Raw genomic sequence first — 19503 nt, 5'->3', positions numbered from 1 at the left:
ACATTTGATACATTTTTAAGTCTTAGTAATCAAAGAATGATTTTCTTAAAAATACTTTTGAAGGACACTAGTATGGCTCTTAAAACTTTACTGCTAGCTTCAAAAATACTCCACAGTTCGATGACTAGCTATTTATGACAATTCTTACTTTCGTATCTATACAGTAAAGGGTGGCAGTGTTAAATGAGCCAATGGAAAAGGCAAAGAGGCCTACTGTGTAGCCATGTATACTTTGGAGTACCAGTGTCGGTTGGTAAGATGTAGTTTGTTCGCAGATACGTTTGCTGGTAGTGTCTCGGGGTTGAGGAGGTCATCAGTCTTTTATTTTTTAAAGCACTGGGAAAGCAAGCCAAAGCAAAGAAGGGGAAAAAAATGAATCCAAGGCACCCAATGTCCTCAATCTGCCCATTACGACCTCGGAGGAGCAAAATCTCAACAGTGTACACGTGGGGAAAGCTGAGATGCTCCACAAGATAAAAAGCAAAAAAAAAAAAAAGGAACCCCCTCAGTGACAAAATAATCACAGACTTGTGTTGCTACAATCTCACTGTTCATAATACTAGGTTGAAATAAGGCACACATGTACACAGACTATCCATTGAGCTAACTGGATTTAAAATGGGGACAAAGCCACAAGGCCAAGAGTGTCTCCATCTTGGCCACCTCCATCCGACCTTTCATAGTTCAAACAAGGAAAAAGAGTCAACCCCATTCACTTTAAGCACACGGTGCTTATAGGTTGGCTGTTCTACGTCACCCTCATCTCGAATGATATTGAGTTGTAGCCAGTCACCAGTGATTTAGGGAACACCCAGTAAGGGTCAATTTGTTGCGATACTGATGCGGTGAGAAAATGATGGTGCTGCGGTCTGTCTTTGTTACCTACACATGACTGGATGGGTCACAAAGGTGTATTAGCTCAGGCACCATCATTAAAATTTTTCTTCATCTTTTTTCAGTCCATACATTTCATAATTAATAATATTGAAGTTAGTTTCTTGCCCCTACACAGTAGGGTAAATTAAAAACCTCCTTTTATATGGAGTTAGATTGTGAAATATATATATATCTTTCTATATATACATAGATGTATATATAAATTAATTTACATTTGATCTATTCCTCTTGAGGTATCCATTCATATCAACCAAGTTTGTCATTGAGTTCATGAGAGCCAGTTTCACGTTCTTCATTCAGGGTCGGCATCGGCTCAGGGACACAGGTTAGTTTATTGGAGTAATCCATTTTTAATGATGATCTTGTTCACTTTTGTGCCTCGCTAAGTTGCTGCCCATCTACCAGAAATTGGGGCTTACTCTTCAGTATTCAGGCACATAGTAGACTGTAGGCCACTGAATGTCATCATGTGAAGGACATCTGCTCCCAGTATAGGCTTTCAACATTAGGTAGAATACTTTAATGTGAACATTAAGTCACCTGTCTTCGAAATGCTTTCCACAGGTTCTCCAACATAGAACAAGGCAGTTCAAAAATGTGTTGTTGGCATAGATTTGTTCATTGTTTTCCAACACATTGTAGTCCTTTTACGCAACACTCATATTTGCTGGAGATGACGTGACAAAAGATATTAGTTTCTATGTTACTGCGATCAAGGAAGTTTCAGAACACCAAGGCAAAGTTCACAGCATCGTTTTTCACAGTTTGTCAACTGAATTTAGAGTTGTCTTAAGTGTCCTTTGGTTGGTAGAGCAGCCAAACATGTGTTTTTAATACTGAAACTGGTTTGCATCCTTTATGGGGGATGATGGGAGAAACACAGGGGCAGATGATACTTCTGGTCTCAAGGACAAGGTCCTTTTCACCATACCCCTCTGCATTGGAGTTTGCTCTGTGTAGCTATGCTGGCGGGAGAGATAGATGTTGTGGCTTTCCATTGGCACTGGGGTGCCTGTAGAGTGCATCCTTGTGAGAAGTGGTGGGGGATGTTGTCTGGCCCCTTGACCCAGGCTATGTTGTCTGGAAACCAGTGGTCCTGGACCTATGCTCATGAGTTTGTGCCCAGAGGACAGAGAATGTCTTTGAGAGGGGTGCCTTGACTGTTTCTCCACACAGGATTGAGGATTGACATCTGGTGGGATGTCCAATCTTCTGGGCAGACTGTCTCTCGGAAGAGTTGAGGAGCTGTAATAAGGAGCGCTTTCAGTATCAGGAATTTGGGGCTGGACCCTGTTCATGAATGACATGGGTGAATGAGGACTGACAGCTTGAGGGCTAATAGCCATCATGCCAGACATTTTTCTTGGTGAGCCACCACCTTCTGGAAGATGTTTTAGAAGTTCATCTAGAGTTGTCAATTCCATGCCTTTGGGAAGATAGCACTGTGAATGACGAATTAGAGCCCTTTCAGAATTGGGTATCTTCTTATCATCTGCATAGCTAGAAAGAGGCTGATCATACCCATGCATGCTGCTTGGGAGGGCAACTGTGCTGGGGAACTGAAAGACCTGGGAATTTGAGACAGGAAAATGGAAAACTGGACTTTTGCTCTGGATTTCTTTGGCATTATTACAGTTCTGATTTCTTTCCCATTGGTTCTTGAAGGCTTTGAGATTCTTCATCGGCAATTCGGGAGTGGATTCTGGAGTGGGGAGTCCAGATAGTTCAGGATGGTCTTTTGATCCAGTTTTGGTTGTTTCTGCTTGCTGCTCTTTGTCTCCATGCAGAAGGGTGGTGTAGAGCTTTGGTGAGGTTGCTTCCATTCCTTCCTTCGACTGGGTGTCTAAAAGTCCATTCATCTTTGCAAGGCTCCTCAAAGACAGAGGTCGTTGTAGATTGGACTCTGGGTCCTTCCCAATGTGCTTGTTCTTCTGAAACATGTGGTTACAGTAACAGGACACAAAAAGGCCCGAAAAGATGGCTCCTACCACGAAGGCTACGAAGACGCACCCGATGAGGAAAGTGAAATGGACCGTCTTGGTGGACTCATTGCCTGCAGCTTCCTGCCGTACACCTTTAGAAGAAACAGAAAATCAAGGTCAGAAGAATTTTAAAAAATTCTGAATCAGTTTTAGCAATAATACAACATTTTCGTCAGTTAGCATGATATTGACTTGCCATTCTATTCTACCAGCTGGTTTCTCGTGCTTAAAGCTCATGTTGCATTCCAATTCAGCTCCTTTCCACGGTCCACCATGAACCTAGGCCAGGGTAACAACCAAATACTTCCAGCAAGAGATCCTGTGAATGCCGTGGAACCCAAATCTTACAAGAAGACACTCCTGTACATTACAGGAACATGTTCTTGCAAAATTTGGGATCCTCAGCTTTTCCAGGATCTCTCGCTTGAAGAATTGTTTTGTCACCCATGTCTAGGTTCCAAGGGTTGGAGCTGAATGGGGTAAGCATATTTTCATATTTTCTATCTTTTCTCCAAAAACGAAACAGCCAGGAATGTATTTTCCCTTGAAAACAGAACTAAGCATTTGCAATCCCAAATTCCTGGCACAAATTAAAGGTTATTTACCATGAAAGATTTCGGGTTTTGGAGATTATTTAGTATGAAAATAAGTGTTTTATTCTCTGGAGAATGCAGCTCAAACTTAAGAATAGACAGAAGAGACGGGTACGGGAGAGCATAGCTTTACTTAAAGTGTGTTCCCACCTACACACAATGCAGGCATCCTTTACGTTTACTAGTTGCCCCTCCTTAAAGAGAAGAACCTTCTTTTTACTGTGCTTTTCTGTAGTGTTTAATGGAAAACCTCTTCTGTCTTCCCAGTACAGCCCTTTTTTAAATTATATCGTATAACAATATCTGTACAGTCTTCTGTCGATCCGGAAGACATCAAACAAAGGACTTCCTTTCTATTGATCTTGGTGACTATTTTGATCTGGTTTGATTTGGTTTGATGGGAAACCTAAGTCTTCAAAGTTGTCCCCAAAACTGTTGTTCCCTTTGCTATGGTGACAACTTTAAAATGTGGGATTTCCCATCACTCCCTGTCCCTTTGACCATGGAAGAGGGTGAATCTCCATGGCCAGAATAGTCGCCGCTAAAAATCCAAAATTCAACTCTTCGTCACTCTACCTGTTGGGTAGGTGTAGCGTGGTGTGGCAGCAGAAAGCACACAGTCCCAGATTGCAAACAATGATATGCTTTATTGCAAAACTTGGGATCAATTTCCTTTTGGGATTAAAAAGTATTCTGAATGTGAATCACCCAGCTGGGGCGCTTACAACAAATCAGAGCAGAGTCAGCAGTGTGTGGGTCTAAGCCAGTGTTTCTCAACTCCAGTCCTCAGGGCACACTAACAGGCCAGGTTTGCAAGAAATCTGAAATACATCACAGGTGATATAATTTGCTGCTCAGTGATTGCAGTACTCTAGTCTGCATCTCCCCAAGGTAATACTTAAAATCTGGCCTGTCAGTTTTTCCCCCGAGGACCGGAGTTGAGAAACACTGGTCTAAGATGCCGACAGAGTCTGTCAAGGGGAGCAGAGTGTGACCTGTCCCGACTGTATCAGCTATGGATACTTTTTAACTGATTTATGACAAATGTTCCCATACATGCGTAATAATATCTCTCACTCACAAGTGGTTTAGTGAGCTTTGACGTCGTGTGTAAAGATGGCTGCCGCATATCCAGTTGACCATGTGGTTTTTGGGGGAAGTGCAACCATGTGTTGCTGACCTCACTCACAAAATGACCTGTGAGTGGTCAAGAGGAATGATTACATCCTGTGGGTGGTCTCTGGTATACAGGACTATAAAAAGAGTCCGTAGCATGAGGAATAGTCTGTTTTTTGGAGCTGTGGAAAGACTAAGCATGCAGCCAGGATTTCTTATTGTCCTGTTCCTCCGGCTATAAGTATTATTTGATATTTTGGGATATTGGGAATAGGAATTTATGTTTAAGTTGTGGTATTTTGTGTAATGTTTATGATAACTTTTATGTGTAAGAAGCTTTATGTATTTTGATGTCCAGTAACAGGGGCTGTCCATTGGGGGCGCAGGGGCGCCGCCCCCAAATCCATGTGTCCGGCCCCCTAATCTACATGGGCGCATGGATTCCAATAGGGGATTTTATATATTTTTTTGAAGCGTGCGATTAGAGCCAGAGGCTCTAATAGGCTTCAAAAAAGGGTGGGCTGAGCTCACCCAGTTGTGTGACAATAGCGGATGAATATTCGCTATTGTCACACTGACTCTCCTTCCAGCCAGTCAGGAAGAGGGTTGTGAGACCCCTTTCCCAATTGGCCAAAAGGAGAAGCAACCTTACTGGCCAGGAAGAGGCAGAAGACACATGGCTGGAGGTGGACAGTGGCTCAGCCATCCAGAGGTAAGGAGGCAGACGGGGTCAGGGAGGAATGTGTAGCCTGCTGATTGACCAACCGACTGACCGACCGACCGACCGATCGACCGACCGGGGGGGTGCCCATTGGTTTACTGCCCCCCCCCCCGAATTTTTCGAGCACCAGCCTCTACTGTCCAGTAAAGTTTTTTGTTTTATGCTTTTTATCAAAACTGCTCTTGGTGTGACTGTGGATTTTAAATATTCACTAGATATTTCAGTGGCTGTCCAGTATACCTTTATTATAAATTTTTTTGTTCCCACATTTGATACGCCTACACTAGCCACTTTCATAAAGTGCACCAAAAACCCGGGGCAGGGACCTAAAAAGACTCTGCATGACCCAAGATGGCCACCAGAGTCACTTGGATCCAGTGCATCCAACTGGATCACTGCTGCAGGGGCCCAAGGAATCCATAGAGAAACCTGGTATCTTCTGACTTCCTCCTCCAGTTGCATTGCCACTATGGACGAGCGCCACATGCAGTGGAGACAGTAAACTGCACCTGCCTAATACCTATATACCCAAACCAAAAAAAAAAAAAAGATTTGACTTTAGATATAAAGTTTTGGGAGGACTTGTTAAATTAAACAGCCAAAAAACCAATTTGTAAAATTTCTCTTCTCAAAAAGGTTTACATTTTATTAACTCAACCATTCTAATAAGCCATCGAGCCGTCTCCGCCATATCGACTTAGTGTCCCGCTAGGTGACTTATTTGAGAAGCTGTGACATTTTTTTTTAATAAAGGCCACCAATGGTACACTTCCTCCGAATATCCCTGGCTGACAAATTAGCATTTCCAAAAAAAGGAACAGAAGAATATTTGAAAAGAAATGAGACTTCAACCTTGGCAAGCTTTCCTTTTTTTAAAATGTAAACGGTGACTTCCGTCCCTCGTGGGGGTTTCTGATGTTAGCTAATGTAACCGGCCTTTCTCCCCATAGGCCGCCTGGCTGAGGGCCTCAGACAACTTAATTCAACCCAGCGAAGATTCATTTGAGAGCCGTACGCTGCTAATGCTGTGAAAGGCGAGAGCGAATCAAACCGGAGTGTGCTCAGCTGCAGAGAGGTAATGAGCTATTCGCTTCAAAGATGGGACAGCAGGTACAGCAATCACATAAACTAATATAAGACTATTATAATTACACACGCGCACTTACAATGACGGCTCCAAGGCTTTTTTTTTTTTTTCTCAAAAGCGCTCCATCCTTTGAACAATTTCCTCTTTGGAGAGTGCTGGGGAAATAGCATTTTCTCTGTATCCTGGCTCTAATCAATTATTGTAACCCGCTGAATGCCAGCTTGGGCGGTGACGTTGTGAATACACCAGGCAAGATAATTATTATTTTTTATTTTTTTTTATTTTTTATTTTTTTAGGATAAAAATACCGGGCCTGTCATGTTGAAGGAGATTGATGTTTTTGTGTGTGTCGGAAATCGAGTTTTTAGAGTTGAGTGCATTGCTAGTGCCGGTGTAAATAGGCTTTGATTATATTTATTTTGCTGCTGGAGAAGGGCTGTGGGTGGCTATAGCTCAAAAAATAGTTTTTCTTTTTGTAGTTTGAAGCTGGAGAGATTTTTTTTTTTTTTTTTAATGGAAGATTGGTGGAATATAATTTGCTGGAAACAGCAATCCTTCCAACATTTTTTTTTTTTTAAGAATCTGCTGGCATCCTTTCTAATGATTTTTTTCCCCTCAATATAATGGAAAATTAAAGCGGAGTTCCGGGCACAAAAACAATATTTTTTTTTTGTGCCCGTCCGCTAGTTCAGCCTAACCTGAAAAGGAATTGGATAGTTAGATTTTTTTTTTTTTAAAAACTCACCTTGTAATTGACGATCGTAAATACTCACCTATGACAGCTTCCTCCCTCGGAGCCACGGCTCACCCCGTCACTTGCTGTCTCGCTATGATTCCTGGGAGCTGAACGTCATAGCTCCCAGGAATCAATGCGCCGCACCGGCCCCGCTCGTCATTTCCGGGCGACGCCGCATTCCCCTGCTAAACAGCTTCTGGGCATGCCCAGAAGCTGTTTAGGAATGCGGCGCCGCACCGGAAGTGACGAGAGGGGCCGGTGCAGCGCATTCTGGGACACGAAGACGCGGAAGAAGACGGAGAAGAGGACCGCGCCGGCTTCAGCTGCCCACAACCGAGATGGAAACGCTGTGGAAGAAAACTTCTAAGTAAGTATTTCTTCTAAAAGGTAAGTGCGAACCGGGACAGATCAGAGGCTAGCCATTGTGGAATGTGCTAGCCCTGACTGTCCCGGGGGTATGTTAAAAAAAAAAACGATTCTCTGCCCGGAACTCCGCTTTAAGCTAGAACTGTAAAAGGGGTTTTTGATAAAAATTGTATAAAAAAATGAATCAAATGAGATCAACCTTAGGAACCCCTAGAAAACCTTTAGCAACCTCTGAAGGAACCTTAAGGTTACCGGGAACCCATAAATCAAATGAGATCAACCTTTTCACACCAGAGAAACCCTTGAAATAACATTCAGGTCTCAGCAAAACCTTGAAAAAAACAATTAGTTGGTGGTCAGTGGGAAGGATGCTTCTTACATTGGTGGTCACTTGGAAAGATGCCCCTTACAGTGATGGTCTGAATGCCACCCTTACACACAGTTAAGATCATTGGATTCATGCAGCTGGCTCTGCCATGTGGCATTGACTCCAAAACTATGCAGGCACCACCATATGGGAAGTCAATCAGCCCCAGCTCAAGGAACCCCTAGCAAACCTTTAGCAACCTCTGAAGGAACCTTAAGGTTACCGGGAACCCATAAATCAAATGAGATCAACCTTTTCACACCAGAGAAACCCTTGAATTAATTTTCAGGTTTTAGCAACACCTTGAAAAAAAAAAACAATAAGTTGGTGGTCAGTGGAAAGGATGCTCCTTACATTGGTGGTCACTTGGGAAGATACCCCTTACAGTGATGGTCTGAATGCCACCCTTACACACAGTTAAGATCATTGGATTCATGCAGCTGGCTCTGCCAAGTGGCATTGACTCAAAAACTATGCAGGCACCACAAAATGAGAAGTCAATCAGCCTCAGCTCAAGGAACCCCTAGCAAACCTCTAGCAACCTCAGAAGGAACCTTAAGGTTACCGGGAACCCTGGTTATGGGAAGTCAATCAGCCTCAACTCGAGGAACCCCTAGAAAACCTCTAGCATTCTCTTAAGGAACCTTAAGGTTACCGGGAACCTTGGTTATGGGAAGTCAATTAGCCTCAGCTCAAGGAACCCAGTGGGAAGGATGCTCCTTACATTGGTGGCTAGTTGGAAAGATGCCCCTTACAGTGATGGTCTGAATGCCACCCTTACACACAGTTAAGATCATTGGATTCATGCAGCTGGCTCTGCCATGTGGCATTGACTCCAAAACTATGTAGGCACCACCAGATGGGAACTCAATCAGCCTCAGCTCAAGGAACCCCTAGCAAATCTCTAGCAACCTCTGAAGGAACCTTAAGGTTACCGGGAACCCTGGAGTTAATGCTTATGAGAAGTCAATCAGCCTCAGCTCAAGGAACCCCTAGCAAACCTCTAGCAACCTCTGAAGGAACCTTAAGTTTATGAGGAACCCTGGTTATGGGAAGTCAATCAGCCTCAACTCAAGGAACCCCTAGAAAACCTCTAGCAACCTCTGAAGGAACCTTAAAGTTACCAGGAACCCTGGTTGAGAATGGCCGGATTATAATGACATGTTAGATAGTTTATTACCAGATTCAAATTCCTATCACATGTTGGCCTTACAATTAAAGAAGAATTGGGTCATTTTTATAGTGGGAAGGATGCTCCTTACATTGGTGGCCAGTTGGAAAGATGCCCCTTACAGTGATGGTCTGAATGCCACCCTTATACACAGTTAAGATCATTGGATTCATGCAGCTGGCTCTGCCACGTGGCATTGACTCCAAAACTATGCAGGCACCACCAGATGGGAAGTCAATCAGCCTCAGCTCAAGGAACCCCTAGCAAATCTCTAGCAACCTCTGAAGGAACCTTAAGGTTACCGGGAACCCTGGTTATGAGAAGTCAATCAGCCTCAGCTCAAGGAACCCCTAGCAAACCTCTAGCAACCTCTGAAGGAACCTTAAGTTTGTGAGGAACCCTGGTTATGGGAAGTCAATCAGCCTCAACTCAAGGAACCCCTAGAAAACCTCTAGCAACCTCTGAAGGAACCTTAAGGTTACCGGGAACCCTGGTTATGGGAAGTCAATCAGCCTCAGTTCAAGGAACCCCTAGCAAACCTCTGAAGGAACCCTAAGGTTACCGGGAACCCTGGTTATGGGAAGTCAATCAGCCTCAGCTCAAGGAACCCCTAGCAAATCTCTAGCAACCTCTGAAGGAACCTTAAGGTTACCGGGAACCCTGGTTATGAGAAGTCAATCAGCCTCAGCTCAAGGAACCCCTAGCAAATCTCTAGCAACCTCTGAAGGAACCTTAAGGTTACCGGGAACCCTGGTTATGAGAAGTCAATCAGCCTCAGCTCAAGGAACCCCTAGCAAACCTCTAGCAACCTCTGAAGGAACCTTAAGTTTGTGAGGAACCCTGGTTATGGGAAGTCAATCAGCCTCAACTCAAGGAACCCCTAGAAAACCTCTAGCAACCTCTGAAGGAACCTTAAGGTTACCGGGAACCCTGGTTATGGGAAGTCAATCAGCCTCAGTTCAAGGAACCCCTAGCAAACCTCTGAAGGAACCCTAAGGTTACCGGGAACCCTGGTTATGGGAAGTCAATCAGCCTCAGCTCAAGGAACCCCTAGCAAATCTCTAGCAACCTCTGAAGGAACCTTAAGGTTACCGGGAACCCTGGTTATGAGAAGTCAATCAGCCTCAGCTCAAGGAACCCCTAGCAAACCTCTAGCAACCTCTGAAGGAACCTTAAGTTTGTGAGGAACCCTGGTTATGGGAAGTCAATCAGCCTCAACTCAAGGAACCCCTAGCAAACCTCTAGCAACCTCTAAAGGAACCTTAAGGTTACCGGTAACCCCTGGTTATACAAAGTCAATCAGCCTCAGCTCAAGGAACCCCTAGCAAACCTCTAGCAACCTTTGAAGGAACCTTAAGGTTACCGGGAACCCTGGTTGAGAATGGCCCGGACTATATTGACATGTTACATAGTTTATTACCAGATTCAAATTCTTATCACATGTTGGCCTTAGAATGTTGGATTGAAGAAGAATTGGGTCAATTTTATAGTGGGAAGGATGCTCCTTACATTGGTGGCCAGTTGGAAAGATACTCCTTTACAGTGATGGTCTGAATGCCACCCTTACACACAGTTAAGATCATTGGATTCATGCAGCTGGCTCTGCCATGTGGCATTGACTTTAAAACTATGCAGGCACCACCAGATGGGAAATCAATCAGCCTTAGCTCAAGGAACCCCTAGAAAACCTCTAGAAACCTCTGAAGGAACCTTAAGGTTACCGGGAACCCTGGTTGAGAATGTCCGGACTATATTGACATGTTACTTAGCTTATTACCAGATTCAAATTATAGTATATCTTCATAACTGCAGGCCAACAAACAAGAGAAAAGATAAATGGTTTCATGTTTCCTAACCTTAAAGAGCCCTATGACTAAACATCCCCTGCGCCACCATTCACCCCTTGATTAAATTAACCACGAATGTCCACAGAAGAGGGCAACAAATTAAAAATATCAGATTTTAAATTTTGAACAGTAGCATTGAACCCCTCCATCCTGCTACCCTATGCAGTGCCTTATGGGTGCCCTTACAGTAAACACAGCCCTGATTATTATGGTCCAAATTCATAACTCGTTTGTGCTTGTAATTAATGGCTAGATGCAGATGAGGCCTCTATGTTCAATGTTTAGAAATAAGAGTAATCTAGCAGCCAATTAGTCAACAGTAGGATCACTTGGATAGAAAGAACTTAAAAGCGGTAAATTCCCTTTCACTATTTATGAGAACGGAGCCTATGGAACCACTAAGAATCAATAGAATTGACGTACAGAGTGGCAGAACATTTGTTCAATTAAAATACACTAATCTGCTTGATTTCTAATTAAATGTGGGAGTTGTTCTTAGCAGTAGTGAGCCAGCTTACAAAATTACTTCCATTAATAAAATATATACAGTGTATGGCCAACTGTCTGAATGTTTGTGGACATCTATATGAGTTTTTTTAGACATTCTATTTTAACCACGGCCATTATTATAAAGTTATCCAACCCTCTGCGGATGTAAAAGCCTTCACTGTTCTGGGAAGTCCTTCTATAAAGTTATATCTGTGAGAATTTGTGCCCATTTATCCAAGATTAAGCATGATTAAGGTCCAGTATTTATATTGGATGAGATGAATTGCTTGCATTCGTCTTTCCAATTTATCCCAAAGGTGTTCAGTAGGGTTGAGGTCAGGAATCTGTGCAGGACAGTTTAGTTCCTCCACACCAAACTCATCAAATTGTGTCTTTACGGAGCTGGCCACTATTTATGAGGTCAAGTACTGATGTTGTATTAGATGACCTGGCTTGTAATCGGCTTTCCAATTCATCCCAAAAGTGTTCAGTAGGGTTGAGGTCAGGGATCCCTGGAGGACACTCCAGTTCCTCCACACCAAACTGGCCAAACCATGTCTTTATGAAGCTGGCCACCATTTATGAGGTCAGGTACTGATGTTGGATGAGATGACCTGGCTCGTAATCGGCTTTCCAACTAATCCCAAAGGTGTTCAGTAGAGTTGAGGCCAGCGATCTGTGAAGGACACTCCAGTTTCTTTACACCAAACACATAAAAGCGTATCTTTACGGAGTTGGCAACCATTTTTGAGGTTAGGTACTGATGTTGGATGAGATGACCAGGCTTGTAATCGGCTTTCCAATTCATCCCAAAAGTGTTCAGTAGGGTTGAGGTCAGGGATCCCTGGAGGACACTCCAGTTCCTCCACACCAAACTGGCCGAACCATGTCTTTATGGAGCTGGCCACCATTTATGAGGTCAGGTACTGATGTTGGATGGGATGACCTGGCTCGTAATCGTCTTTCCAACTAGTCCCAAAGGTGTTCAGTAGAATTGAGGTCAGGGATCTGTGAAGGGCACTCCAGTTTCTCCACACCAAACTCATCAAAGCATGTCTTTACGGAGCTGGCCACCATTTATGAGGTCAGGTACTGATGTTGGATGAGATGACCTAGCTCATAATAGGCTTTCCAATTAATCCCAAAGGTGTTCAGTAGGGTTGAGTTCATCTAGTTCCTCCTCACCAAACTGGTCAAACAATGTTTTTATGGAGCTGGCTTTGTACCAGGGACGTGCAGTCATGGGAGGCAGAGCCTCACCTGCCATGAACGTAAAAAAGCCTGGGATCACAGAGACCTGAAGTCCTACCCTACCACTGGTCAAAATTCGGGGCTCCTGGCACCTATGGTTCTGGAGATACGGGGCTCCTTGTCCAGTCTGTCAGAAGCTGTTTGCAGCAGACTGAGAGGAGGAGCTCACAGTGCCTCTGATTTCTTGACAGAGGCACTGAGCTCAATGGACAGCTTGGAGCCTTGGATCAATGGTAAAGCACCATTGGTCCAAGCTGTCCAATAAAAATGCTGCAGTGGAGGCTCTCCTCTCACTGCAGTGTCATAGAAGGGGGCATTTGTCTAAAAGACAATACTCCCTTCGTATTCCCATGTTTTTCTCACCCAGTTAAGAGGGAGAATCTTCTGCTGCTGAAAAGTTATTTTTTTTTAATCAAGCAAAATAATATATTATTATGCTATATATTTTATTTTATTTAATTTTAATTTATTTATTATTAATTAATTTATTTATTTATTATTTTATTTTATTTAATTTATTTAATTTATTTTATTTTATTTTATTTAATATAATTTATTATTTATCTATTTACTGTGAAATTACTGGTTTGAAATTATAACATCAAACTTCAGTAATTTGTTCATTAAGCCACCTGCTTGAGTACAGTTTTTTTAAATGATAGTAAATTACCTTAAAAACAATATATAATAAATATTTGTATATTACTTACTTATGGTAATTAACCACTTGCCACCCAGGCTAATTCTGACACTTCTCTCCTACATGTAAAAATCTGCTTTTTTTTGCTAGAAAATTACTCACACCCCCCCCCCCCATATATATATATATATATATATATATATATATATATATATATATATTTGTTTTTTAGCAGACACCCTAGGGAATAAAATGGTGGTCATTGCAACTTTACGGTATTTGCGCAGCAATTTTTCAAACGCATTTAAAAAAAAAAAAAAGTTTCATAAATAAAAAAATAAAAAAAAACAGTTTCATGAATTTAAAAAAAAAAAACACTAAAGTTAGCCCAATTTTTTTGTACATTGTGTTGTGGAATATGATGTTAAGCCGAGTAAATCGATACCTAACATGTCACGCTTTAAAAATTGCGCACACTTATGGCATGGCGCCAAACTTCAGTACTTAAAAATCTCCATTGGCGACGCTTTAAATTTTTTTTTTAAATTGCCTGCTTAGAGTTACAGAGAAGGTTCAGTGCTGGGATTATTGCTCTCGCTCTAACGTTCGTGGCGATACCTCACATGTGTGGTTTGAAAAAGAAAAACAGGCGCCATGTAGTAAGCCATAAATTTATTGCACAACAAATTACATAGTATCTTACACTATGGTAAGCTTCAATCCGTATCTCAGCGGGTCCAGCCGCACGATCCGGCCGTCCACCGGCCCGGAGGTGACGTCACAGGAAGCTGGTCCGGAGGGTTGGTTACATCGGAAGCCGCGGTGAAACGCAAGCTCCCGGAAATGACGCAACGCGTTTCGGAGCATGCGCACTCGGCTCCTTTCTCAAGCGTCTTGAGAAAGGAGCCGAGTGCGCATGCTCCGAAACGTAAGATACTATGTAATTTGTTGTGCAATAAATTTATGGCTTACTACATGGCGCCTGTTTTTCTTTTTCATGTTTACCAACGGATTCCTCTGAGTTTCTCCTGTCAGTGCAGCCTAGTATTCAGCCTTTTGTGACGGTTCCTCACAAGACTTTGGAGACATCCCCTGCATCCCTCTTACAGCGGTGAACTTCCCCTGTTTCTCCCCTTGGCTTGGTCGGAAGCGCCCAACACCCTCTTCCTTTCACATGTGTGGTTTGAACGCCGTTTACATGCGCTAAAACACAAAGGAACCCTTGAAATAACCTTCTGGTCTCAGGGAACCCCTGCTAAAAATGACTATATTTATAACTCATGATACATTAGTGTGATGATCAGTGGGAAGAATGCTCCTTACACTTGTGGCCATTGGGAAGAATTACCATCTTACAGATAGCTAAAAAGATCAATGGTGTCACTGGGAACTCATCTGAGAGGCAGTATTTGCTCCTTGCTCAAGGAAACCCTAGTAACCTCTGGAGCAGGGTTTCCTCAACCAGGGTTCCACGGAACTCTAGGGTTCCTCCAGAGGTTACTAGGGGTTCCTTGAGCAATGAGCAAATACTGCCTCTCAGATGAGCTCCCAGTGACACCATTGATCTTTTTAGCTATCTGTAAGGGGGAAATTCTTCCCAATGACCACAAGAGTGCAGGGTTTCTCAACCAGGGTTCCACGGAACTCTAGGGTTCCTCCACAGGTTACTAGGGGTTCCTTGAGCAACGAGCAAATACGGCCTCTCAGATGAGTTCCCAGTGACACCATTGATCTTTTTAGCTATCTGTAAGGGGGAAATTCTTCCCAATGACCACAAGAGTGCAGGGTTTCTCAACCAGGGTTACACGGAACTCTAGGGTTCCTCCAGAGGTTACTAGGGGTTCCTTGAGCAACGAGCAAATACTGCCTCTCAGATGAGTTCCCAGTGACACCATTGATCTTATTAGCTATCTGTAAGGGGGTAATTCTTCCCAATGACCACAAGAGTGCAGGGTTTCGCAACCAGGGTTCCACGGAACCCTAGGGTTCCTCCAGAGGTTACTAGGGGTTCCTTGAGCAATGAGCAAATACTGCCTCTCAGATGAGTTCCCAGTGACTATCTGTAAGGAGGTAATTCTTCCAAATGACCACAAGTGTAAGGAGCATTCTTCCCATTGACCATCACACTAATGTATCATGAGTTATAAATATAGTAATTTTTAGCAGGGGTTCCCTAAGACCAGAAGGTTATTTCAAAGTTTCCTCTGTGTTGAAAAGGTTGAGAAAGGCTGCTCTGGAGGAACCCTAGGGTTCCGTGGAACCCTGGTTGAGAAACCCTGCACTAAATAATGTGGGGGTCTTATCTGGCTCTGATACCAGCCAGTGCCTCACCAGACACTGACATCACCGCACATCCCTGCTTTGTGCACGGGGACACAATTATGGTGACACAGAAAAGGGTCTTCACCAAACTGTTACCACAAGGTTTAAAGAGAACAATTGTCTAAAAATGTCTTCTTATGTCGAAGTATTAGGAGTACCCTTGACGAGAAACACCTAAACTCAACCATTTGGAGGGGTGGCCATCTACTTTTGAGCCATTTGGTGTAGTTTTCTCATTATTTCTTAAACTGGTTCTCACCAATATTAAATTAACCTATAGATTGACTCCATTTGGTGAAACAGAAAAGGGTCTTCACCAAACTGTTACCACAAGGTTTAAAAAGAGCAATTGTCTAAAAATGTCTTCTTATGTCGAAGTATTAGGAGTACCCTTGACGAGAAACACCTAAACTCAACCATTTGGAGGGGTGGCCTCCTACTTTTGAGCCATTTGGTGTAGTTTTCTCATTATTTCTTGAACTGGTTCTCACCGATATTAAATGAACCTATAGATTGACTCCATTTGGTGAAACAGAAAAGGGTCTTCACCAAACTGTTACCACAAGGTTTGAAGAGAACAATTGTGTAAAAATGTCTTCTTATGCCGAAGTATTAGGAGTTCACTTGACCAGAAACACGTAAACTCAACCATTTGGAGGGGTGGCCTCCTACTTTTGAGCCATTTGGTGTAGTTTTCTCATTATTTTTTGAACTGGTTCTCACCAATATTAAATGAACCTACAGATTGACTCCTTTGGTCTAATATATTTTAGCTGCCAACATGTCAAGGGGCTGTTTGTCAATGTTCTCATGACCTTTATAAAGGCCAACATACTACTACTACCATTCATCAAATCAATGCTTCACTCATGAAGAAAACTCATTTCATTCCTGAAAGGGAACATAGAAAAATATCTTGACTTTCACACCCCCACCCTCACATATGTGCCGTTATAATTCATTAGCGCCTTCTTTCGTGTGATGTCTTCCAGGAAAAGGAGATGAATTAGGCAGACAGGTCTAAACACAAACACAATTATCACAGCTAATGAGTTCAGCCGGTTTCATGCACGGCCCATGCACAGTGGCCCACCAGCCCGCCAGCAGCCAGGGACATCTAATCAGCACAGAGAATGGACTAAGCTGTTAAAACTTGCATGAAAGATGGGCAAAAGGAGAGATGGAGGGGGGGAGAAACAAGGCCCAGCGGGTGTTAGCCAGCGACAGGACTGACCTGCAGCATCTAGATAATTTCGAGTTAATTCAACTACGGAGAGAGCCTAGGACCGCATAAGAAAGAATTCCCCTCTTACCCTGGGTTCTAAGAGTGTGCCAGGCAGAAAGGTGGTAGTAACCGTCTGATGTCACACCTGGCGGGGGGTAGCCGCGCCCGCCTGGGAGAGTCACATCCCCAAGGGAGGCAACATTGGACATGGTGATGTCACCACTGAGCGGGACTTTCCCTGCATTACCAGCGACAAATAAAACATCATGAAACATAGGAAAAAGGCAACAGCATCGACAATTGCGGTACGGTGTGCGATTATCGGGGGGGAGGGGGGAAGGGAGGGGGGTGAAGCAAGTGGGAGGGAACAGAGGGGAGGAGGGTGTGGTCAGTGTGATAATTACAATACACCATTTACTGTGAACAGATGTGGATGGAGCTGTATAACCCAGCGTAAGAGGAGACTAAATCCTAATTCCTTATTTCACAGTCCGATACGCATTGTACCAGCCATGCGCCATACTCTGTACCAGCCATGGCGCCATACTCTGTACCAGCCATGGCGCCATACTCTGTACCAGCCACGGCGCCATACTCTGTCATTTCCTATAAAATGTTATGAGGAGCTGTATCAGCCAATGAGATTCTAGCTTTCAGACTCAGGATACAGGACAGTAATTATAACAGAGTCCTTTAGAGAAAGTGTTAATGAGAACTTTCTATCGTCAAAGCTAATTAAATAACTTTATATAAGCTAATAAAAAAAAGTTGTCTCTGAAATAATTATTAAATATTTATTATTATTTTCTTTTTATTTATCAGTTTATTGTTTTTTTTATGTATCATATGTATTTTTTAATTTTCTAAAATCAATTTACTATTTTTTTAAATTTTTATTAATTTTTTATTTACTATCAATTTTCTACTATTACTATTATTATCATTATTATTATCATATTGTTTCTTCACTACTTTCTTAAAAATACTTTATATATATATATATATATATATATATATATATATATATATATATATATATATATATATATATATATATATATATATATACACACATACACACACATATATATATACATACACACACACACACACACACATATATATATATATATATATATATTATTTTCTATCATCATTATCATATTTATTTTTACATTTTAAATTTTATTTTAAATAATGTATTATTTTAATTTATCATTATTATTATCATATTGTTTTTTCACTAATATATATATATATATATATATATATATATATATATATATATATATAAAAAATAATTTTCTATCATCACTACCATATTTTTTTTACATTTAAAATTTTTTTAAATAACTAATTATTTTAATATTAATGCTTGTTTTTAATTCTTATTCGTTTCTTATTTATTATCAATTTTTTACTATTATTATTATTATTATCATCATCATCATATTGTTTTTTTTCACTACTTTCTATATTTTTATATATACATTATATATAATATATATACACATACACACACACACACACACACACACATATATTACATATATATATATTATTTTCTTCTATCGTCATTATCCTATTTATTTTAAAACATTTTTAAATGTATTAATTATTTTATTATTAATACTTTTTATTATTATTAGCTTGTTATTTATTGTCCATTTTTTAACTAATATTATCATTATCATATTCTTTTTTCACTACTTTCTAAAAATATTTTTATCAATATATTATTATTATTAGTATTACTTTATATATTATTGTTATTTTATTATTTATTATCAATATATTACTTTATTATCATATTTACCATATCATTTTTAAAACTATTTTTAGTAATATAATATTTAATTATTATTGTTTTTATTATCAGTAGTAGTATTTTCTTATTTATTATCAATTTATTATTTTTATTATTATTATTATCATATTTTTTTTAAATATTTTTTCATCAATGTATTTGTATTTTTATTATTAATACTTTTTTTAATTAGAATTATATTCTTATTTATTATTAATATATTATTTTATTTATCATTATCATCTTTTTTTTTTTTTCTTCAATAAATGTAAGAATATTTTTATGATCAATTTGTTATTTTTATTATTATAATTCACATTATTTACTGAGAAGCACTAAGTAGATTGAATGCAATCACACAGAAGACCAAAAGCCTCTAAACAAACCCTCCGTACTATTTTTAGAAACTGTATTACTGTACGCTTTAATTAATTTATTGTATTTTATTTCAGAAATTGTATTCATTTATGCTTTCATTTATTATATCGCTTTAAAAAAAAAAAAACCTGATCTCTGGCCAAATTATAAATACATGGGTAAAATAGATATATGGTTGATGTTTTATCTGCCAAAAAAGTTTGTAATTGTGTTTATCCAGTTCTCAGATTTACCCATCCAGACAGCATAACTTTCTTCCTTGCCCCCTCAGCCTGTGATTGGACAATGAAGGAGCAGCAGCAGATAAATGAGTCATTCCGCTGTTCATTCATCTCTCTCCTGCTGTTTGCATAATTCCAAGTCAGTAATTAATTAATTTATTGTATTTTATTTCAGAAATTGTAATAATTTATTCTTTCATTGTGCACTGCCGCAGACCTGCTGTCCCCCCCCCCCCCCCTCCCTCATCTTGAGTTTTATTTTTTGGGTACATGACAAAAGACAAGTC

The 19503-nt window shown here is 40.9% G+C and overlaps 1 protein-coding gene across 3 annotated transcripts in view; it reads right to left on the bottom strand.

The window, feature by feature from the left end:
• Positions 1–297: 297 nt before the first annotated feature.
• SEMA6C (semaphorin 6C) overlaps positions 298–19503 on the bottom strand; it is a 190100-nt gene continuing 170894 nt past the window's right edge. For 2 of the 3 annotated variants that reach the window (XM_082275662.1, XM_082275663.1), the window contains exons 18-19: positions 16899–17048; positions 298–2971 (exon numbers count right to left, since the gene is read on the bottom strand). In XM_082275662.1, the coding sequence (XP_082131788.1) occupies positions 1728–2971; positions 16899–17048 (1394 nt within the window). In that variant the 3' untranslated portion in view covers positions 298–1727. The remainder of the gene's footprint in view (positions 2972–16898; positions 17049–19503) is intronic. The other variant, XM_082275664.1, reaches the window with a different exon arrangement.

This window comes from Pelophylax lessonae (genome assembly GCF_965119305.1).
Source record: "Pelophylax lessonae genome assembly, chromosome: 13".
Classification (NCBI taxonomy): Eukaryota; Metazoa; Chordata; class Amphibia; order Anura; family Ranidae; genus Pelophylax; species Pelophylax lessonae.
This window is presented reverse-complemented; position numbering and strand designations above follow the sequence as displayed.